The 24587-nt window shown below is 43.6% G+C and overlaps 1 protein-coding gene across 6 annotated transcripts in view; it reads left to right on the top strand.

The window, feature by feature from the left end:
• The window catches only part of Vps8 (VPS8 subunit of CORVET complex), a 212800-nt gene that overhangs the window by 127394 nt on the left and 60819 nt on the right, over positions 1–24587 (top strand). For all 6 annotated transcript variants that reach the window (XM_087902093.1, XM_087902102.1, XM_087902095.1 and 3 more), the window contains 4 exons: positions 6862–7009; positions 11762–11851; positions 12938–12980; positions 16476–16579. In XM_087902093.1, the coding sequence (XP_087758219.1) occupies positions 6862–7009; positions 11762–11851; positions 12938–12980; positions 16476–16579 (385 nt within the window). The remainder of the gene's footprint in view (positions 1–6861; positions 7010–11761; positions 11852–12937; positions 12981–16475; positions 16580–24587) is intronic.

Genomic DNA, 24587 nt, shown 5'->3' with positions numbered 1-24587 from the left:
GGATGTTGGGGGCTTTTGTTAACAGTATCTTGGAGGCTCTGAAGTATATAATAGGGGTTTTCTAAAACTCTCACTTCAAATGGCGTGTTGTATTTTAAGTCTTCAATCAAGATAAAGTAAAAACTGACCATGAGTCACTTTGCCAAGAAGCAAAATACAGATTATGGAAATGGTTCTGAGTTTTCATTGGATCTGTCAGTATTTCTGTGAATATCTTTGAAGGGACATCTTAAGATACCCAATATCAGTGTTGAAATGGGGCGCCTCAAAATTAAAAATTAGAACATAATAGATGATCTTGAACTTTTACATACAGAAATACAGCCCTCTTCAGTAGTCACCAGTGAGAAATACGTTTGTCAGCCTGGTCAACCTTGTCTCCTCTTGACTAGTATAGTCGAAGCCCAGATTCAACATTTTCAATTGTAGCACCACCTCCTTGCCTCTCTCTCTATGTTCTCCCTGCGCCGTGTGTGCAGCCTATACACATTTATTTCTTTATACTACCCTTACAGAGAGGTTGCTAAAGGTACTCTTTTTCTAACTCAAACCTCTCCCTTCACTTTATTTTATAGCAAATGGCTTTATCGACTTACTAAATCATTTAATAATGTCAGCTGAAGCCTGCTGAGCATGGTGGCTGGGGTGGGGGAATCAAATAGAGATGACAGCAGAGCCCTGCCGTCAAAGAACTCACTTTCTGCTGACCAGAAGACACAGGCTGATGTGCGGGCAGTTCTCATGTGCTCTGGTAGAATCCTCAAAGACAATGTAGTTTCACTTTCTGACCCACTGCCATTCCATCTTCTTAGGTATAGCACACAGTCAGACAGCCCTTAGAATCTACAGACCAGCCACGATGGTACCTATGTGTAATGTGGGCTACTCTGGGGGCCGGGGCAGTTGAGACCAGCCTGGGCAACCTGGTAAGAGACTATATTATATCAGAACAAGCAGTTGAAATCTACAAACTCCCCTCTCCCACATCTCTTGAGTATTAGACTCTCTGACGTCCACACCCTCATCTCTCCCATCCAGCTGCTCTACCCTCAGTGAGCACAGTGTGCAGTTATCACCCTCCTGTCTTTAAACTTCTTTCTGCGACTGTCACACACAGCAAAAATCCCAGCTTTTCTTAACCTGACCTGGCCCATCTGCCTAGCTTCATGGGCTTCTTTCCTCTTGTTCCTCCTGTCTCTTTACCCCTTAGCAGTACTTGGTGTAGTTGGACATTTCATTGGGGTCATTGGCTCCCCAATAATGATACAGAGACTTGTCATTAACTATGAAAGTTCAGCCGATAGCATAGGCTTCTTTCTAACTAGCTCTTATAACTTAAGTTAACCCATATTTTTTAATCTCTGTTCTTTTACATGATTTGGTTACCTTTGCTCTGTATTGCCCATGCTACTTTCTCTGCATCTTCTGGCATCTCTGCCCTTTTTCTTCCCAGCATCCTCTGGAAATCCTACCTAGCTATTGGCCATTTAGCTTTTTATTAAACCAATCGGAGTGATCCATCTGCACAGCGTACAGAAGAGTTACTGCACAGCAGCTGGGCAGCGTGGAGGGCGCACTGCCATCTCCATCCCTCGTTCTTCCTCACTGCAGGTCCCAGCTGTACAGCCGTAATGTGCTTTGATTTGATTCTGTTTTAGAGACTATTTAAAGAATGATTAATAGAAAAGTTACCATCTTAGCATTCATAATAGAAAAAGCTATTCTAAGAAGGAAGTAGGGAAGGTGGCCAATTAAACACTTGGGAATCTAATTGAATCTAAATCAGCAAGCACGACAACATGAGTGAGGAACACCAGAGACGAGGACGATGTGTATTAGCAGTGCACACTGATCAGGAGAGCGTGGGCGTGCCTAGCCACCTGCTGTCTGCCCTGGCCAGTTAAGTTAAAAGCAGAAGCTTGCTTGGTGCCCTTGGAGGTTTCGCCCTTTGCACTGCACACTTCTGACACAGTGACAGCTGGTATGTTAGTGCCACAACTGAAGTTCCATAAATTTTGCTATTTTTAACCCGCTTTGAAAAATACTCACATTTCTCCACTTTGCAATCAAAAGGGGTCATTAAAATTCTACTCTTCTGTGAGTAGACATTGCTCTTCTTCACCTGTTCCTCTTCACTTATTTTCCGCCTTCCCTGATTGCAATTGGACGGTTTATGTGCATCCATTAAAAAACAAACAAAAAGCAAAACAAACAAAAAACTAGAGGTATGTGATGGCTTCATAAGGTACTTGCACCCAAGACTGACAACCAAAGTTCAGTCCCTAGAAATCACATGGTAGAAGGAGCAATTCCCACAGGTTGTCCTCTGGCTACCATATGTGCATTTTATCCCCAGATACACACACACACACACACACACACACACACACACACGACAGAGGAATAAGTAATTATTAAAAATTATTTAAAAGAGAAAAACCCTTCCTTTCCAGCAGCTTCCCTGTATTTGGCCAGATCTGTTTACAGTAATGGAGTCTGAGAGCTGTGGGCATCAGAAGTCCATGGCTCCTTTCAGGCCGTGCTGTGCTCAGTGAGCTGTGCTGCCTGTGCCGTGGCTCTGCTGAGCCGGGTCCCCTCCACTGATGCTGAGTCTGTGCTGAGTCTGATGCTCCTCTGTGTGGGGTGCTTTGTTTTGTTTTGTTTGCTTGTTCTGTTTTGTTTTTTAAGCATTTATTGTATTTTTACTCTTCTCAGATCTATGGTTTAAATTTGGTTACTATTTATTTCTTTTCCTACATTCGTTTTCTTTCTCACAGTTCCACTATGTATTTATTCTTTCAGGTCTCACTGTAGTTCTTGGATATTCTGTTCTGCCTTTCTTTGTTGCTTTCCAGTTTGGGACATGTCTGTGGACTGCAAGAGAAGTTCCCAGACTCTGCCTTCAGCTGCCCCAGTCGCTGGTTGCTTTTCCCTTTGGCACTTTAAATGCTGTTCCTGCAGTCCTGTGAACATGTCAAAGCGCTCCTCACTTCTGTATTGTTTTTTCTTCTAGGTTTTCATCCATTTTTCGAGTCTGTGTGCTTATGGTATTCTCTTCTTGCTTGCCTGCTTTTCCTCTCAAAACTCTTAGGGCGTTATTTCACATCCCAGCACCACCGCTCAGTCTGCTTCTGTTGCTTGCTGCATCTTTTCAAACCACATTGTTTGTTTCCTCGTATGTCTTGTAATTTGGGGATGAAAGTTAGACATCTCTATGTGTAAGAAACCCAAGTAAATGGATTCTCAGATTTGGAGTTCTAATGTTCATCTGCCTAAGAGTCTGTATTTATTGCTTGCTGTAGCTGAAATGTCTGAGGCTGGAATTGCCTCTCCCCCCTTCTTCCTTTCCTTGGGTTCCAGTAGAAGTTGCTTCTTGAGGAAAATCTGGACACTGGTTTCCACCAGTGTTTTTCAGCTGGATTTTAGCCATTGAGGCCCTGTCCCTTGTGTTCATAGAGTGTCAGCCTTTCTCTTGCAGCCCCATATCTGAGGCAGAAAGGCTGGAGTTGGCCTTTGTCTCCTCCAGGTCAGTTAAGCGCTGTGAACCCTAGTATGTGGGCTGCTCAGAAGCAGGTGTGCTTGTTTCCTGACAGTGTTAGCAACCCAAGAACTCCAGCTGCAGAGAAGCTCCCTGCTTTAGCTCTAGAGGCTGGACTGGCAGGGTTGCTCCCTCCAAAGGCCACAAGGGAGAGCCCTTGTCCCCTTTCACTATTTTTGGTGGATTATGGCAGTCTGACTTTCTTAGGCTTAGAAACCCCATTTTCACCCAGTATTCTCCCAGAGTGCATGTCTCTGTCATGGGAAATTTGTCCAGTCAAGAGGTGCACTGACCTCCCCTGCGACCTTATTCAACTCACTGTGTCTGCGAAGATTGTGTTTTCAAACGCCACAGCCAAGGTATTCGAATCAAGTGGGCGTGATACAGCCCCGTCCACCCAGGAAGGCCTGTTGAGAAGAGTACCTGCCATGTGTATTTTGAGGTGTCTGTTTCTCTCTTCCTCCTGGTGGACAGGAGGGGAGTTTTCAATGTCCTTCATAGTTGGACCAATGGGTCTCCTGCAGGAACCCAGAAGCCTAATGTCTGCTCTGGCTTCTGCTTGTAGTGATTGTTCCCACCTGTCTTTGCCGCTGGCATTGCCTTAAGTCGTGGATGAAATGATTGTTTGCCTTTGAGTTTTGATTGTTTTCATTTGGGGGCATAGGGTGGTTTTCAGTCTTCTTACAGAGCAGGTCAGCCAGGTATTGGCTTGTGCTGGTTTGTGTGCTCACAGTGACTGCCTAGGAGCTGCCCCAGCATTGGTTCCCAAACCATTGCTGGGAGATGTTTAGAGAGTGTCTTGTGGTGTCACAGAACTGCCTCTGGTCTGCCTCACAGGAGCAGGAGGGCGCGTCAGGAGCCTCACCTGAGCCTGGAAGTGTGCCTGTGGAGACTGCTGAGATGCCTCTTTCCAGACTTCAGACTGGGGCACACAGCCCTTGCTAGGGACAGCTAACCGATTCTAGTGATGGGTGAGAGCCTTGCATTCAGAAGAATATCGGCTTAAGGAAGATTGCATACGTGATGAGGATGGTTTCAGAGCTCGTATCATAATTAATGGTACTTTGGAATAGTTTTATTTACCTATGGGTATTTTGTGTATTTGGCCCTCCCTTTCCCATGAGCTTTTAATTTAGTCTGTACAACATTGGACTGGCCTAAATAGTGTCTGTATCGGATGCCATTTGAGCGGATTCTTTTTGTCTTTCCTGGTGACTTATAAAGGCTGTCTTTCTGTCCACGTGGGAGAGCAAGAGGAATAAAACATTCTTTTTCATGACTATCATAGGAATAGCCAAATTTTTAATAAGACTTGGAGGGTTGGCAAGATGACTCAGAGAATTGGGCACTTGTCACAAAAGTATAAGGACCACAGTTTGAATCTTAGAATCTTATAAAAGCTGGGCAGGCATTAAGGCCACCTGTGACCCCGGCACTCAGGCGGCAGAGGCAGGACAATCCCTAGGGCAAGTTGGCTAACGAGTAGTTGGTATTGTTGAGTTCAAGATTCATTGAGAGACCTTGCCTCAATACACAGAGTGGAGTGAAATTGTGGAAACATCTGATGTCAACTTCAGACCTCGGTGCACATGCACACGTGCACACATGCGTACACGCAAACATGCATGCACACATGCAACACATAACACAAGCAGAAGAAATTAGAAAAATCTGACTTATTAGTCAATCTAAGGATGCAGAAAGTGACCAAATCCCAGGTCTATGGCTATGTCAGTATGATGTAACAGAGGGGTGGGCTGTCACACAGAATGATATGTTGTTTTCTTTGGTTTCTACCACATCCAGACAAACAAACAAAACTTATGGCATTGCAACTGTTCCTATCTGAGGAACTCCAGACAGCTATTCACAAGGTGAAGAGTCATTACAGACAGCTGGGGAGGAATCAATACCACTGATTCCTCCTTGCCAGGGAACAGGGCTCCATCTGTATCAGTTCCTTTTCCATTTGCTGTTAAAAAGCAGCCTAAAGCAGGTAGGGCTTATGTGCCTCACAGTTGGACTGTACGTCCTGGCAGGGAAGGTGGGGCACGAGGTATCCTATGGGATCACAGTGCACCTTCAGTCTGGAAGCATGGGCAGATGAATGCTGTGTCCCAGCTGTTTTCTCCTTTCTACTCAGCTTAGGACCTGAGCCCACAGAATGGTGCGCCCACAATCTGGATGAGTCTTCACACCACAGCTCCTTACTGAGACCTCCACACAGGTTCCCAGAGACTTGTCTCCCAGGTGGCTCTTGATCTTGTCAAGATGACAGTGTTGATTATCACACTACCTAAGCCAGTTGCTTGTTGAGTTTTATACAGTGTAGTATATATTATTTCACAGTTCCACATCGATTTTATAGTTCTTTGCTACTGATAATATCTGGGGGCGAGGCCTTTGTTCAGGCAGTCTGAAACGGTTGCGTGCTTTGATGGTCCAGGACTAACTGTGGCCTTTCTAACATGGAATGTATGTGAAAAGCTGAAACTTCAGCCTTTAGGTCTTGTGAAGCAAGTTGACCCGAGTGAAAGCGATGGAGAAAACAAGTTAACGGTTGCGTGTTAAGGTCTGCATTGGGGTATGTAGTTGAGTTCTCAGTCTAAGCATCAAAAGTACTCGGTGGTTTACTACCACATCTAAGGACAAAGAGTTTTCAAGTAGACAGAGTTGCTTAGCTTAGTGATCCCAGTTTGTTAAAGTACTGAGGGAGGTTGTGAAACCTTGCCCCAAAGCCTTCATTCGCAGTATAGAGACGCTTCTTTGGTGGGGGGTGGAAGCCGCACTTCCTTTTCCGAAGGATGAGATGTAGAATGTAGTAGGCGCCCGTCTGTTCGAGCAGAGTGTCAGCTTGCTTTCTTATAATGACCCAGGGCCACCACCAGGGTGACACTGCCCCCATGGGATGGGCTCAGTCTGGTGGGGGCATTTTCTTAGCAGACTTCCCAAAGGACTGTAGTCTGTGTCAGGTTACAGACACTAGGCAGCACAGTGCTGTCCTTGAGGCTGGGAGGGGAAGTACAGTGGGAACAGCAACGCAGACTGGGGCTCTGTGGTAAGTACGGCAGCTCATAGTTCTCGTTGTTTAAGCTGAATTGGGTCTTATTTCTTTTAGGACAAAGTATGACTTTTGTCAGTTGTTCCACGTGAGCCGAGACCTATTCCACACCTCCACTGTTATGTATGGTCCAGTGCAGCTGAGTAGTCCAATACAATAGGCAGGTTGAGTTCATAGTTTTAGCTCATAAAGGTGGCCTTGCTCTAACGAGGTAAGCTGTTCCCTTTGATTATAGATGTGCCCTCTTGCCTTCTGCTTTCAGGGAGGGTATTCACGTCAATCAGGAGTTGCTGCAGATACCACCTTCTGTTACAGAGCAGTTCATCGAGCTGCTGTGTCAGTTCAGTCCAGACCAAGTCATAGAGACGCTGCAAGTCCTCGAGTGCTACCGTCTGGAGGAAACCATTCAGGTAAGGCCTGCCGTGCGCATGCACAAGACAAGTGTGAGGTTCCCCGCAGGGTCTCCCCTTCCCAGGTGAGCACAGAGACCCAGGTGTGCGGTTCTTGCAGAAGCTGGAAAGTATTAAGTGCTGGCACCCAAGGTGGCATCATCACTGCAATAGTCAGCTGCTTTGAGACAACACTCAGCCGTCCCTGCAATGAGTCAGGTTTTATTTAAATTCTAACTAGGAAAGTAAGCCTGGAAAAGGGACCTCAGCAAGTTCCTGTCTGCAGACTGTGAAGGTTAAACAGTCCTGGCGAGCCAGGAAGTGCAGCAGGCTAAATAACAGCCCAGCAGCTTCAGCACTCTCCTTCCTTGCCTCCATTTCCTTCCTTCCTTTTTGAGACAGGGTTTCTCTGTGTATCCCTGGTTGTCCTGGAACTCACTCTGTAGACCAGGCTGGCCTTGAACTCATAGAAATCTGCCTACCTCTGCCTCCTAAGTGCTGGGATTAAAGGCATGCACCTTGAATTTTCTTATTTACTTTCTTCTGTTTCTCAATGAGTGAGAGACAGACAGACAGAGACTCTGTGTGTGTGTGTGTGTGTGTGTGTGTGCATTATGAGACTAGTATGTTCCCCATTTAACATTTAGATAGAACATTGTGTCTTCTTTCCTTTTTCTCCTAACCAACAGCGACCTGTATTTTCTGCATCCACTTCCTGCTGCCTTTGTACTTTAAAAATATTGAGTTATGAAATATTTCAGGTATTGGGGGATGTGCACAGTATCAACTCCATATGGACAAAAAAAGTAAATTTCAGTTCCAACCTTGCCTTACTTATTTTACAGATAAAGCACCTTTTTGTCTGTCTTTCTCCCATCCCTTTTCCTCTGAGGTTACCATCAACCAAATGCGTGGTGTGGTGTTTACCCTTCAACCCCGTGGTTTTTTTGCTATTATTATCAGAGCTGCAAGTCTGTATTCTTGTGCATAAATTCATGTGACCTGCTGGCTTCCCACTGGAAATGGAGTTGGCCCAGGTGTGACCTATCCTTTGACATCATGTGACTTCTAAACATGTGCTAGGATGCATTCATAGGTGTCCTGGGATGCGTGTGGCCTGTGCACCTCAGGTGGCCCGTGCCTGCTATAGTAGCCAAGTGCTGATATTTTCAGTATTCCCAACAGTTTCTGTTCTCATCAGTATTTTTGATGTGTGTCATTTCCCCACAGCCTTAATGAGTCTTAATTTTTTTTTTAACCAGTTTGGAAACATTTCCACTTAATGTATTTAGTATGTTTCATTTTGATAGTACGATGGTGTCCCTGGTAGGCATTCACGTCGGTTCCATTTTCCTACTAGGTGTTTGCCCTTCTCATTCACTTGTAGAAGCTGGTTTGATTTCCACATCCCTTGTTCTCCACCAGCTGTGGATTAAAAGCGTCTTCATCCTGTTGGGTGCATCTTTAGCATGGCTTCTACTTCTCTTTCAGCTCACTCTTCTAAAGTCTAAGCTAGTGCACTCCTGACACAAAAGGTTTCCCTTCTGGTTTCTGTAATTTAGCATCTTATATTTTAGACTTTAATCCATCTGTAGGCTGATCAAGAGAAAGGGTTGTATCGTCTGCCTTACATGATGCTAAATGACCTTACTGATGATATTTTATGAGCTTTCCTCACTGATTTTTTAAAGAAAATTATGTATTATCATTGTATGCATGTGTTGTATGCATATATATATGTATATATTACACACACACACACATATATATATATCTATACACACACATATGGAGATATACACACACACATAGAGACATATGCATGTGTGGACAACTTTCAAGAGTCCTTCCACCATGGCATCTGGGGACTGAACTGAGGCCATCAGTTTTCAGGCAGCCCCTTTCCCCACTGAACCATTTTGTTGGCCTCTGTCAGAGTCAGGGTTTCTATTGTTGTGATGAGACACCATGACCAAAGAAACTTGGGGAGATAAGAGTTGATTTGGCTTATTCTTCCTCATCACTGAAGGAAGTCAGGACAGGAACGCAAACAGGGCAAGAATATGGAAGCAGGAGCTGATGCAGAGGCCATAGAGGGGAGCTGCTTACTGACTTGCTCCACATGGCTCACTCAGTGTGCTTTCTTAGAGAACCCAGAACCACCAACCCAGGAATGGTACCACCCACAAAGGACTGGGCCGTCCCCGTATCAGTCACTAATTAAGAAAATGCCCCACAGGCTTGCCTATAACCTAGTCTTCAGTGGAGGCTCCCTCCTCTCAGATGACTCTGGCTTGTGTCAAGTTGACATAAAACTACTTAACACACCCTCCTTACTGATTTATTTATTTATTTATTTAAAAGAACCTATCTTTTCTCATTTTACATTCCAATTCCAATTCCCACTTCTTCCTCTCCTCCTGCTCCCTACACCTCCCTCACCCTACCCCCATCCACTCCTTAGAGAGGGTAAGGTTTCCCATGGGAAGTCACCAAAGTCTAGCACGTTGCTTTGAGGCAGGACCAAGGCCTTTCCCACTATCTAGCCTGAGCAAAGTATCTCTCCAAAGAGAATGGGTTCCAGAAAGTAAATACAAGCAGTAGGGAGAAATCCTGGTCCTGACAATGGCCCCACAGTCTGCCTCAGCCATACAACTGTCACCCACATTTAGAGGGCCTAGTTTGGTCCTATGCTGGTATCCCTGCTGTCAGGCCAAAGTCAGTGGGCTCCCATTAGCTCAGGTAAGCTGTTTAAGTGGGTATCCTCATCATGGTCTTGAGCCCTTTGCTCATATTTTCACTCCTTTCTGTCTTTGACTTTGGGAGCTTAGCCCAGTGCTCCTTTGTAGATCTCTGCATCTGCTTCCATCAGATGCTGGATGAAGGTTCTATGATGTCATTTAAGATAGTCCTCAATCTGACTACCGGGTGACCTTCATACTGATTTCAACAGCATGCTGTGTTAGATTAAACTCTACACATGCACGGATCTATATGTGGTTCTCCTCTGTTCCTTGGACGTCTTTCCCTACATACACATCACATGGTAGTCCCTGCAGCTTTACAGGAAGGCTTACTGTCCAGAGACAGCCATGCTCCCTCCCTGTCTTGACAGTACTCCATCAGTTTCCTGCCTCTTCCCAGCCCTGCATCACTCAGGAACCACAAAACCAGATTTCTTTAGAGACCTGGAGCTTCAACTGTGAAGTGCAAATTGTACCAGTGCAGAGGGCATCGTCAACTCTGTGGTCCTGATGCTTCACATTCAGAAATATTTGCCCTTTTAAAATGCCTCTGTGTCTTTGGTAAGGTTTTAGGACCTTTTTTTATTTTTCAAGACAGAGTCTTACTGTGTATTCCTGGCTAACCTAGAACTTGATATGTAGAGCAGACTGTCATTATAAAGCCTTGCACCACTCTGCCCTGTCTCTACAAGGGCAGTCTCACTGTTTGCTGCGGTGGCATTTAAATGCAGGGGCATATTTGTGCTGGGCTGCACTTAGCAACCAGCTAAATTCTTTTTCAATTCAAGTTGTTTGTATGTATTTTATGACAATGACACTTTCCAAGAACAGTAAGAGTTTGGGGGTTCCTACAGCCCAGCCTTGTTCTTAGGTGTCTGGGACACGATTGAATAGAAGCAGCGTGCCTTCCATCCTGTTTCTGATTTAAAGGGAGCCTGGCAGATACTTTGCAGTGATTATGGTGTTTATTATAGGATAATCAGAGATAACATCTCTTAAATTTCTGCTCAGGTTGGTTGTGTGACTGTGAAAGCATGTTTTACCAAATGATTTTCTACATTTATTGAGATGTTTTCTCCTTTGATCTGTGTGATGGTCAGTTAATTGTCAGCTTGATCAGTTCTCGAGTCACCTGAGAAAGAAGCCACTAGGTGCACAAGTGGGTGCTCCAGCCCCTGGGCACCTAGGAGGGGTTGACCAGTGAGATACTCCAGCCTCTGAGTACCTATGAAAGGTTGACACCACAGGGGTACTCTAGCCTCTGGGCCCCGATGAGGGGCCATCTTGAGTAGGTTAGTTGGCACGGAGGGAACTCTCTGAAGCAGAAAGTGAGCTGTGCTCCGGCAGCCGTTCCTCACACTGCTCTGCTCCCTGATTGTGAATGAGGTGTGAGCAGCCGCTTCCAACCTGCTGCTGTTTTAACTTCTTCGTCGTGGGGGACGGTGGCTTTGAACTGTGAGCTAGAGTGACCCTTTTCCCTTAAGTCATCCATCAGGTGTATCCTCACAGCAGTGGAGAAGCTGAGACAATCTGGGAGCCTGCCCTTCACTGTACCACTTTAGCCTCCTTTAGTATTCGTTTGCTTCCATTTTCTGTGCTTTCCCCTTTTTTCTCTCAACACACTTAGTCTTCTTTTACTGATTTAGATATTCCTAGTTTATTAACTTTTACTAAACCCCGTAAGTCCGCCAGTGTCTACCTTTGCCATCGTTTTGTTCTGTATGCTTATGTAGAATTACAGCTGACACTGTCTCCTTTATAGCATATTGTTTGTTTATGTGTGTTGGCTTTTCTCCAGGGGATGTACCTCACTCAGATGTGTGACAAATTTGGAAAATAGACAAAGGAATGAATTGGTTCAAAGTGGAGCTGCCAGATGGTTCACTATGGGACAGGCTCCACGTTCTGTACTGTGCAGTAGCGTGCTGCAAAGGCACGGGTTCGTTAGTGACTGTCACGTGTGCTTCGTGTGCTGTACTCTTTGTACTCTGTAAACAAGGTTTACAGAAGTGCTTTCTTCCTTTCCTAGATTACGCAGAAGTATCAGCTCCACGAAGTCACTGCGTATCTGCTGGAGAAGAAAGGGGATGTTCACGGTGCCTTCCTCCTGCTGCTGGAGGTAGCGTTTGACTGCGCTCATTGTCACTCTGTCTCTCTGAAATCCCCATTCTGTCCTTGTCTCGTGTGTTTCGAGCTAAGCTGTAGACAGAAGTATGTTCTATCTTGGGGTTCATTGAGAACAGCCCCACATTTATGTATGGCACTATTTTTAAAGTCGTAATTTATATTCATGAAAAGGATCCACAGTGTAAAATGGTATAGCCCTTGCAAAAATCATTAGCACAAGAGTGATAAAACAATCATATTCCTGAAGATCCCAAATCTAGAAATATGCCAGGTTTCAAGAGACTAGAGTGACGCAGTGACAGTTTGCTCATAACTGAATATTACACAACACAACATCACTGATAAATGTAATAGGAATGAAATCTCAAAAACGTCATGTGACGTGAAAGAATTACACAAAAGAAAACATTGGACACTGAGAAAGTGCATGAGTGGTTTTCTCTTAATATAACGCAAAGGTAGCGATGATCACTATTTTCTTTGCAGACTCTGCACAAATATGTTCATTTTTCAAAATAAACTTTATCAAATGTTGTACTTACAACTGTGGATGTTGGGGAAAGTCAGACCCGGGGCTGGGACCTGTGCTATGAGCATAAGTTTGTCGTGTCCTTTTGTTAATACCTGTGCAACTCACCCATGTGTATCATGACCCAATAAGAATTTTACACCCACATCCAAAACATGATAAATTGCTACCCTCAGTGGTGGCTGCTCAGTGGTGCAGAGGGGCATGTATGGGCAGACTGGTGACATTTGATCTTGTAGCCATTCCTACGCTGCAAACTATGTAGATAAGTAGTCAGTGCTGAATAACAGCAGAAGACATTGTATGTTTATTTGTTTACACGTATATCTCTGTGGGCGCACGCAAGCCACAGTGTTCATGTGGAGGTCATTTCTCGCCTTCCACCATGTGGGTCCCAGAGATGGAACTCAGGTCTTCAAGGCTTGCTGGCGGATACTGAGCCATCTCATCACCTGTTTCTTTGGAGTTCACCTCTAAAATTTGTTGCTGGAAGTATGTAGAGGGTAGACATATAAACTGTTTGGTCACCTCTGTGTTTTTACCTTCTAGAGACTGCAGAGCAGGCTGCAAGAGATAACTCGGCAGGGTGGAAGTAAGTTCTTGGATGTAAATGCTTTTCCTCCACTAACCATATGTTGTAAATTTTTTATATAATATACTGCCTTAATTTAGTAATAACTACACATAGCCATTTTCATAGTTACCCTTTATTTTCATAGTAGATTGAAGTTTTAGTGGTTTTCGAGGACACTCGATGGAAAGTTATGCACTACTGTGACGTGATGGGGTCAGCTGTGCCGGGACTGTGGCTCCTCTCACTGTCCCGTGGTCATCCCCCATTGCACTGCATACGTGTGATTTGGCTGTGTGTAGGCCTTGGGAGAGGCTGCACGTTCGTTCCCGGCTGCCGAGACTCGAAATAACCACACAGAAACTGTATTAATTAAATCACTGCTTGGTCTATTAGCTCTAGCTTCTTACTGGTTAGCTCTTACATCTTAATTTAACTCATTTCGATTAATCTGTGTATCACTACGTGGCTGTGACTCACCAGCAAGATTCTGGCTCATCTGTCCCCAGGGGAGGCTACATGGCATCTTTTCACTGGTCCCCAAGGTGTTCGACTACATGTAGGTCCATGACTAACAGGCTTAAACTTGGTGTCTATGCCAAACAGCAGCAGATCAGAGCTTCTTGTCGACTGTACCCCACACAGTAAATCTGGAGTGACTGACACAGATATATAAGCTTTGTTGTGTCCATTGATGTTTCTTTTAATTTTTAAAAATTATTATAAAACAAGAAAAAACTACCAAAGACTTAGCAACAATAAATATTATCATACTGCAGTATATACATCACCACTATCTGGCTGAATTTTTTTTTATCACCCCAGCAGAGCCTTTGTTCTCATGGGCAGCAGTTCCCCCAACACCACTCTGTCTTCTGTTCTGCTCTCCAGTTCCAGCATTTCATTTCTGAATTTGTCTGACTCATGAGAGTGAAATCCTAGTGCATTTGAGTTTATGATTGGCTCATTTCCTTTGGTGTAATGTCTTTAAGGTTCATAAATGTTGGGAAACATGTCAGAATGGTCCTCTACAGCTGCACAGTGTTCCGCTGTGTGGGTGTCTACCATGTGCATTTCCCTGTTAGCAGACACTTGGGCTGGCCCACCTTTGGTCTGCTAGATAGTTGCTATGAACATCCTTGGTATGCAGGTATTTTTGGGTTCTCACTTTCATTTTTCTTGGGTATAAAGCCAAATGTGGGATTGCTTGATAAAACAGTAACTTCAAAAGTTCCTTTGTGCCGGGAGTTGAACCCAGAGCGTCATTCATGCCTGCCAGACAGGTGCTTTAGCCCTGTATTTAGGGTTCTCCATACCCAGGCCACGGTTCACATCCTTTGCAGTGCGTGAGATCAGTCGCACTGCATTCTCACTGACGTATCCATCCTTGCCCCTTCTCTCTCCTTCTAGCTCCTCAGTCACGATGGGTGTCGGGTGGGGGGGGGCTGCCTTCCACTCCACTCCTCTCTCCCTTCATCCCTTGTTTCCATCTGTGGCATCAGATGTTTTGTATTTGTTTTGATCACTCACATTTTTTTTTTCCTGGAAAAATATCTGTTCTGCTCTTCCATCCATTTTTAGTCAGCTGTTTGCTGACAGTCTAATTTCTCTTGCAGAAGGTGAGGGAATCCTTCATGGGTTATCTCACCTCTTGAAAACATGTTTCTTGAACCCTTCTTCCATACATTCTTCTAGTACTCTTTCATCCAGCAAGTCTGTAGATAATTTACCCTGACTTTTTGATCCTGAAGTTCTAGGTAACAGAGTTTGTGTTGAATCCTGACCATCTTCTATTACACTATGACTTTTTGGAACCTATGAAAATACTTGATTTACTTTTCATATTAGTGATCAAACTAGAATCTAGTTATTACTTTTGAACTGTCAATACATGCTCAATCAATTTGATTATGTTATATTTGGTGCATTTTGTGATGTTTTTCTTAAATCTAACATTAAAAGAATAATTTTGCAAATATATGAATAGCCAAGGGAAATTAGGAAGGGCATTTCCTGATTGCTCCGGTAATTTGTAGGCAGCTTGTTTGGAAGCCAGTTTTCCAAAGTTCATGGTCTCATAACCCATTTAGTAACAGCCTTCTGCCTTCAGATCTGCTGTTGTCAGTGTGCTAAGAGATCCAGACATCTGCTGAGTGTATGGCCTTGTGTTTAGCTTCCATAGGTAGCCTGCCCTCCTTTGAAGCCTTAGTCTTGTGAAGGAGACACAGGGAGATAAAGCTTGTAATATAAATGGAACAGAGTGTGCCAGAGATACCGTGGGAATGGCAAAGGAGTTGAGAGAGTTCAGGGACTAGTTGTGACTCAGTCTGTGTTGCGGAAAGACGTACTATACAGAGCATGGAAGGGGGCTTCGAGGCTCAGGACAGGAGTGCGTGGACATGACTAGCCAGTAGCCCTGGGAGAGCACAGGTGAGAGCAGGCAGAGTCTGCTTTTAAGGACTGGGGGTCTTTGGTGGCTTCTTTACAGAGAGGTGATCTGATTGGACTTGTATGAAAGAGAACAGAAAGGCAGGCTTAGGAGGTCAGAAATGCAATGAAGATACAATGCTCCATCTGAGGACAGGGAGGGCACAGCAGGCTTACAGGTAGTGAACAAGGGGTACAGAGAAAGAAGTGTCAAAGATGAGAACGACTCAGACCAGGGAACTTGGAGATGATGGCTCTAACTGCTCTGGAAATGACGGGGAGAAGCAGATCTGAGGTGAGTAAGGTAGGTTGGGCTTGGCTCCTGTATTAGATACCTCTCGGTGCTGGGACAGGGTCCTTGATCAGGGTGACTGAGGAAAGAGGTGAGGGTACAGTCCTTCACAGCAGGAAGAATGTAAGGCAAGAGCAGCTCAGGCTTTTGCAGCAGGAGCCTGAGGCAGCTGGTCATGTGACTTTGGGTCAGGCAGAGAGAAGCACAGGCATTCTGCTTGTTTTGCTTTATTGAGTCTGGACTCTAGCCCTCGGGTTAGTGACACCCATGTTCAGGGGGGCTCTCCCAGGACTCTAGCCCTCGGGGTAGTAACACCCATGTTTAGGGGTCTCACAGAACTCTAGCCCTCGGGGTAGTGACACTCATGTTCAGGGGGGCTCTCCTAGGACTCTAGCCCTCGGGTTAGTGACACCCATGTTCAGGGGTCTCACAGGACTCTAGCCCTCGGGGTAGTGACACTCATGTTCAGGGGGGCTCTCCTAGAACTCTAGCCCTCAGGGTAGTGACACCCATGTTCAGGGGTCTCACAGAACTCTAGCCCTCTTGGTAGCAACACTTACTTGGCTCCCCAGCTCATCAGTTAAAACTCTTTGGATCCCCCCCTACACACACACACAACACACACACACACCCCAAGGGGTATGTTTCCATGGTGATTCTGAATTCAGTTGAGTTGACAATGAAGATTAACCAACTAAAGCTACACACAGAGAGGGAAAAAAGTGTGTGATTCACAGAAACTCTGAGTTCATAGTAGGATATCTTTTAAGTGACATTAATCCTCTTTCCAAATCTAGATACAACAGAGGCTTTTCCACTGAAGGCTGTTGAAGATACCATGGTAGAGACAATTGCTCTTTGCCAGAGAAATTCTCAGAATTTGAATCAGCAGCAACGAGAGGTAGGCTAATATCTGCTTAGGCGTTTAAAAAAAATGTGTTCTGTGTGGAAACTCGCAGTTAATTCTATTTCTACTGCCCTCTTGGCAACCTGAATTTAATTTGTTTGGGCTTTAATCACTTCTTAGTGTTCCCAGGAGCATAAGGCTCTTGACATTACCATCAGGAGGATCTGGAGGAGCTGGCTCCTTTTGTGCGCAAAGGCCTCACGCCCATGCATTCAGATGCAGAGTGCTGGTGTGGGAATGCTGGGTCCCTGCGGGGCTGTTTGCGCCAGGTGGTGGAACTTGTAGTCGGTTGTCATCTCATCTGCTCACAGTGGGTACGGGTGAGCAGGAAGATAGCAGAGCCCTCAAGGGGACCTAAAGTGCAGCAGAGGGGAAAGGGAGGCTGTTACACGGTGATTCTCAGCCTTGGCCACACATGGGGGTGGCCCGGGGGCTTTGAACTTTTTCATTAGTTGTGCTATACCCCCGTATAATTAACTGACATTCTCCGCAGCTAAGACCCAGTTGTTGGTACGTCCTAATGCTGTGTTCCTGACTCTAGTGAGCAGCCAAGCTTAGGAAGCTCTGCTGCTGACAGGGCAGACTGAAGGAAGTCAAAGCACAACCCAGGGTGGTTGAGGTGTGTGGATGAGCACCTGGTGCAGTGAGATAGACACTGCAGGCAGCGTGGGACGGAGAGCCGAGTCCTCTGGTGCTTTAGAAGTAAAGTGACAGGCACTGGCCTCGCCTTTGTGAGGCCTGGGCTCCGTCCTCAGGGGCAGCTGATAGTGTCAGCTGTAGCACAGTGCACAGCTGCACGTTCTGTGCTTGCCGCTCAGTGCTCCTGATCTGGCATGCACCGGGTTTCTGAAATGGGGAGCTAAGCTTAAGTTTTCACATGTATGTACTATATTTATTAAAACAAAAAGAATATGTCTTGGCATGTCTTCTGTCTTCATAATTTTATAATTTCTCTATTAGGTTTTGTCAGAGATTGTAAAAAGTATGCATATGAAGCATATTCACATATAGATGTTATCTTTTTCTTATTAAAATCTTTTTGGAGAAATAATACAGATACCTTAAAGAAATGCAGTAGTGGAGACTGGGGCATGTCGGAGCAGTTACAGTACTTGACATGGACAATGGCTGTTCAGACCTCAAAGTCCACATAAATTCCAGGTGGATGTGGTGTCTGTTAGAGGACTAGCCGTCTACATGCTTCAGGTTTGACTGAAGGTCTCCATGTGCACACTCATACATGAAAATAAGAAAAACTGTAGAAAGTGCACAGAAGGATTTTGAAAAGTCTTTCTGTAGAGTCACATGGTAACTCAGAAGTGGCCATTAGTACCATTTGGGAAATACTCCCTGTGTGGTTTTTGCCAAGGCTGATACGCTTTTAGGGAAACATTAACCAGAGACACTTTCTCTAAAAAAATACTGTGTTTGATCTTCTCTAGGAGCCGAGGACTCTCTAAACTGCATATAAACGTTTCTTTGACTTATTAGCTCTTAATAAACCTTCCAACAACGTAAAGTCTGAGTAACTGCAATAGGTTAGGATTTTGTTTTATGCTTATTCTTAATGTTCAGTTTTATTATACCATGATGGCGTGCCATTGCAGAATTCACAAAAATGCATGCCATAATTTTTCTATTTCTGAGCTGTTTTTTCTTCATCCTTTGGTTGGTTGGTTGTATTGAGGGATGGTTTTGAACTCAAAGCAATTTTCACTTTGAACCTGAAGGTTGGGCTCCAGCTAAGGCAAGATGGTGGACCTGACACTGAGCTCAGAGTAGTCACTCTTGCAGTCCTGGTGTACGAGCGTTCTCTTTTCCTCTGGCTTAGCTCTCAAAGATGGTCGAACCGCCTGGCCCACCCAGTACCACTCCCATTGCCTAGATTTCCCCATCTTGTTTGTTCATTTTTTAGTTCTGCAATTTTAAGACCACAGAGTTCTGCAGTCCCACCCTCCATTATTCTGTTTGTATCGGCTCATTCATCTGTTATTTTTAAAGCAAGTAGAGGTTACAAAAAGATCTTCTGGCCCTTATACCAATTGAAAATGAACCATTGGATTTTACGTCTTACATGAAGGTCCTTCTCTTTTATCTGGGCATACTTGAATTTACCACTCTGTCATTGATTTGTTGTGAGTGCCACATCCTGTGTCTTACAGTTCCTAAAATTAGTTCTTTGAGAGTTCATAGCGTGCATGCTGGTCACACTCACCCCTCGCCATATCCACCTCCTTCTCCCATATTCCCTCAAAACCAGTTTTGCTGCCTAAATATCCTTGATGTGTGGTTTTCGCTGGAGAGTGGTCAGATTACTGAAAGACTCCCGTGGGCGTCTTCCTTCGGGAGAGACCCCATGCCCAAAGATCAGTCGAAAACACGCAGCCGGATGCAAACAGCAAGAGGTTTATTGGATACGCAGGTACCTGGGGCGGCAAAGTCTTGGAGGACTTGCGCACCGCAGGTTGGGGGTGAGGGGTTTTTATAGGAGAGCAAAAAGCGAGGTTTACAGAAGCAAGATGCAGGGTGGTAAATTCTTAACCTAAATAACAATGAGGGGACTACTCAGCGGTTTACTGTTCCTCTTATCCTGCCCCTCCTTCCTGGCTGGCGACCAGATGTCTGATTGCACAGCCTCTGACTCGTGACGAGCCCCACTTTATACGTGACTCAGGCCTCGCAATCCTCTCTTTCTTTGTTTCTATGGCCAGTTCATAAATCTCCTGTCTTGCAGACAGATAAGGCTGTCCTTGCTCTAACCTCAGGTATCTTCGCTCAGCATTCCGGAGGCACTGAATTCCGGAGGCCTTTAATGGAGCTTGTTATCTGCTCAGCATTCCGGAGGCCCTGAACTCCGGAGGCCCTTAATTAAGCTTGCTATCTGAAAACCTTTGCAGAACGGCATAACTGTGGTTAAACGAGTTGGGGTCCTTCAATTACGAGTAACTATGTCCTTAGAGAAAAGTGTTTCTCCCTCTGCCTTAGTGCTGTGAGGAGAAACCATGACTACAGTTACTCTTTTAAAGTAAAGCTTTTAAACGTCAGGGAGCCTGGTGGCACACAGGCAGGCATTGTGCTGGAAAGGTAGGTGAGAGCGACTTTCTGATCCAGGGCAGTGGGTGGGGTGGGGAGGGAGGGAGGGAGGGAGGGAGAGAGAGAGAGAGAGAGAAAGAGAGAGAGGGGTATTCTCTTGTCCCTGGTACTGGGGGTGTTATTGGATTTAGTGGTGAGCATTGTGAACCCAAGTGTGTGTGTATGTGTGTGTGTGTGTGTGTGTGTGTGTGTATATATATATATATTTATATATATTTTATATATATGTATATATATATATATACACATATACTCAGAGTTTTAAGTAAATATAAAATAATGATTTCTATAGTTGAACTTTGTCTGGACTATCAGTTCCAAAATAATGACATGGAAAATTGTTATTAATTATGAAAGCTTGGACTTAGCTTAGGTTTGTATCCAACTAGCTCTTATAACTTAAATTAACCTGTTTATAGTAATCTATGTTCTGCCACATGGCTTATTGCCTCTCCTCAGTATTTATGTCCGATTTGCTCTGCATCTTGCCGGTGAATTCCCACTTCTCTTATTCTTCCCAGAGTTGCCGTCTCTTCCCAGAAGTCCCGCCCATCCTCTCCTGCCTAACTGTAGGCCATTCAGCTCTTTATTAAACCAATCAGAAGGGGCTTTCACACCATGCCATCAAATATTCCACAGCATTTTCCCCTTCTTATCAGAGTAAAAAGGAAAGAGTTTAACTCTAACACAGTAAAACTATATACATTAAGAATAATCATCAGGTAAGAATTATATTCAAAATATCCAATCCATTTGTATGTGACAAATTCAGAGAAAGTACTTTAATATTAATTCCATCTTGGTGAGCCCATAGTTTTACACTGAAACCGCTTTCTATCATAACTTGTGTTACCAACCTAAAGATATCCTTTCAGACCTGAAAGCATTTTCTTTAATAAATAATTTATGCTTTTATGTCTTTCAACCTTTATAAACTTTACACCTCTTTTGTGAGTTTCTTTTTTGAATTTGGAAACAAAGAAAATGGTAAAACTATAACTATCTAGTCTTCAACCCCATCAAAGAGCTGAAAAGGATATAATATTTCCTGAGGTGATGGGAAGTGCCAAACAAACAACTTCCAAAACTATAGAAATGACAGAAACAGCTGGCTGCCCGGACAGTCACCCAAGGTTCCTCTGAAATGTTGGGGCATTCATCTTTGGCCTAGAATATCTGACAGACTTTTTGTGAAGTGGGAATTTTGAAGAACTGTCCTACCTTGTCTTGGCAAAGTTTGACAGTTGCCTTCTTTTGTGTCTTCCTTGTCCAGTTTGCACAGCATACTGTCAGCAGCTGAGACAAGGGCAGTTTCTTGCCCAGTGGCTGGCACTGCCACAGTGAAAGCAAACTCCATATGAAGGTTCTTCTATGCTCATCATCCTTTTTTGAAATAAATTGGTGTTGCCAAGAGCAGACATGTCTCACTGTCCAGAGAAGCCTTATGTTATTTAAACATCGTAAATGCTATATTCTGTAGATCTATGAAATGGTTGAAGATCATTTATCTAAACTATATCTCTTCTTCACCTTGAAAACGTACCTACTTGACTAGAAGTTTGATTGTTATAGATGACTGACTACTAACCTGCATTTCTTAATTATCCTAAACAATTTGTAATAATAGCTTTTAGGGAGTGGAACTTTACATTTTAAAATGAGCTGAATAACTACAATACCTTAAACAAGAGTAGAAACATATATACAGCATGTTATAACAAAAATAGCCTTAAATTTATATCAATATAAAAGATTCATACCAATATAAAATATTTAAGATTAGTAGTTGTATTTTTTAGTTAAAAATAGATTCAATAATATACTCTTTTATTCTATCATTTCTATATCCCCTTTTTTTTTCTTTTCAGAAAGAAATCTTTAAATCTAACCTTTCTTGCTTAGTATTTTTCTGACCATGATGGGTAACAACTTGCAACCAACCCTACACAATGACAAACATCCACTGAATGACCAGAAACCACATACCCCACCTCTTGGGAATTTGGGTTTTGTGTTCTAGACTGCTTTCTGTTATTTGGTGACAATGACATCCTCAGGGGACACTGAGAAAATTGAGATAATGGTCAAGTCCTGTGAGAGCTATCTTATTATTTTTGTTTACTCTCTGTGTAATGGGAAAGTGCAGGGCTTATCCAAAGTCCTGGGAGTAGTCATTGAGGCTGGGCCATCTCAGCTAGCAGCTTTGAAGTTGTCTTGGATGTTGAATTTTGAGGACATTGTAACAGATATTCTGAGAGGTTGGATCACCTGGGCTACTTGTCTTCATTGGTGTCTGGTTCTTTTTTTCCTGAAAACATACAAACTTTTAAAGGTAACATACATATCTGTCTGGAATATGCAACATGTACAAATCAGCTAAAGATAATTTTGTTTTCTCTTTGAAAATGTAAATGGCATTTGTTAGCTTTAAATCTGTTCATACTATAAGTGAAACCTTTGTCCCTGACCTGAAAGGATGGCATGTAATAATAAGTCATGAGGACTCTTAACCAACAAGATTTATCTTGTCTTAGCCGTTCCAATGAAGAGGAATCAGAATATATATCACCTGTCTTGTAGGTTTTTTGTTTGTTTTTTGTTTTTCTTTATGTCTACTGCCAAGGTTTTCAGGAGGTTTCCCCCAGTCAAATCTGGGTTTTATTAATTTTTGAAGAAATCCATAGATTTTGTCCTGTGGGAAAAAAGGAATAACCTTTCCCCCAATAACATATTTTCTGACTTCCATTCTGAAGTTAAGACATTTTAAACATATATAGGTTGTTTTAATTTATTAGTTCCCCTCATCCAATGTCTCTCAGCAGCAATTGGTTTTTGTTCACTAACATTTAAAAAATTCAAAGTCAGCAAAGTACCACCATACAGGATTCAGATATCGTGTGTATTTTCCTTCTTTTCGTGGCTTATTCTTTTTAATATTACTTTACTCTCTCTTAAAGACTTTTCTATTATTTTTAACTTTATTTTTTTATGACCATCTGTCCCCATTTTTATTATTCAGCACCTAAACACCTTATTAAGTATATTATATCTGTTCAGAGGATTTCTTGGTCTGGACCTGACTTTTTGCATTGCCTGCAACTACACACTTGCAGTGTTCTCTGATCACGGGATACATATCTTAAACTGCTAGTCTTCTGCTGCAGAGTGGCCCTGGTGGCTGGCTTTGCCCCTCCCCCATTCTCTGAGAGCCTGGCCTCATGCCAACGGGTACCTACCAGTGGGAGCCATGTTTACCTTCCCAGCTCTGGGAAGTTGCTGAGCCCAGTTTTGGAGTCCTGTATGCAGCAGTCAACTGCTCTTGAGTGTTCATAGACCCAGATGGCAACTTCTCTGTTCCTGTAGTTGTGCCCCATGTTGGGTGCTAAATGTAGCAAGCTTTCTTTTGGGCCACCAACATACTTCTTACTAATTATGAAAGCTTGGCCTTTAGTTTAGTCTTGTCCCCAGCTGGCTCTTATAACTTAAATTAACCTGCTTCTATTAATCTGTGTTTTGCCATATAGCTCAGTTACTTCTCCTCTGTACCATATGTTCAACTTGTTCCACGTCTTGTTGATATATCTCTACCTCCCTTCTTCCCAGAGTTCTCTCTCTCCCAGGAAATCCCACCTATACCTCCTACCTAGCTACTGGCCATTCAGCTCTTTATTAAGCCAATCATAGTAACACATCCTTACACAGTATAAACAAATATTCTGCAACAGTCCCCACTTCTGCATATCTGCTCCTATGTGCTGAATATAGCACCTATATAGAACCCCCACCACTGAATAGCTGTTTTATATGCTGTTGTCCCATGCCCTGTGATTGCTCTTAACAAGGGTGATGACACCATACACGTCCCTAAAAACTTAACTGTTTCCTGTATATCTCAAGGCAGCAATTCAAATTATATCTTCTCAGGTGATGGATTATCACACTATGGGTCATTCATTATTTTAACGTGGGTTTTTAGACTTACCCAACTAAAAATCTTAGAAATCAGTAGAGTAGAATAAGAAATAAAAAGTAAAGGGTGAAAGGACTGGTTTTAAAACCGACACCCTAACACTCAAGTTCTCAAAATAAAGGAGATTTATTTGCCCCAGGGGACAAGGAGCAGGGAATAAGAGACAAAGACAGCAAACGAGAAGGAAAAAGGGACAAAGGACAGAGGGGAAAGGGACATTTGCCCCAGAGGGACCAAAGATGCCTCTGGACAGAGAAGAGACAGGCATGGCCTGTAGGCAAATGGCAGTTTATAAAGGTAAGAGGGGAAGCCCTGTGTTAGGATGAGGTGTTTAATTTTGATGTTAATTAGGGTGGGCAAAAGGGGACTTTTGATTGCTGTACTTTAATTCTTAGGTCGCTGGACCTTGGTAGTCAACCTCAGAAGAAGGAAGTGGCCATCTAAGGGACTAGACCTTGGTGACTAGCTTTAGGAATGTAATCAGCAAGGAAAATCCTATTCCAGGGGTTGGGCAAGGCCTGCCAGAGTCCTTTCAAAGCATGTTTACCATGTTTAAGGTTGATATAGAAATTTGGTAGAAGAATAATTCTCCTATTTAAGGTATGAATAGATCCCATGGCTTTTGTCTCTTCACTTATATCATCTACCATTTGGGAAGCAAGAATAAAACTTTTTAAGATAAGTTTTTAAAAACCATCTTGATTAAATAATTTTATAAATCAAATTTCTAAGCATAATAAATAGATAAACTAAAAGTAAAAATTAGGTGTAGCATGTAAAATAAGACATCGCTAAAATAATCGGAAAGCAAGCCAGGGAACTGCAGGTGGAGGGCCTGAGGGTAAAGTGCTAGGATAGAGTTGCAGGCTCAGAGGAGCGCAGGAGAAACCAGGAGACAGGGAGAGGAAACAGGAGGTACAAGGTGGAAGAGAGGTAACA

This window comes from Myodes glareolus, chromosome 2 (assembly GCF_982192425.1).
Source record: "Myodes glareolus chromosome 2, mMyoGla1.1, whole genome shotgun sequence".
Lineage (NCBI taxonomy): Eukaryota > Metazoa > Chordata > Mammalia > Rodentia > Cricetidae > Myodes > Myodes glareolus.
The sequence above is the reverse complement of the archived record's forward strand: the minus strand, read 5'-3'. Positions and strand labels throughout refer to the sequence as shown.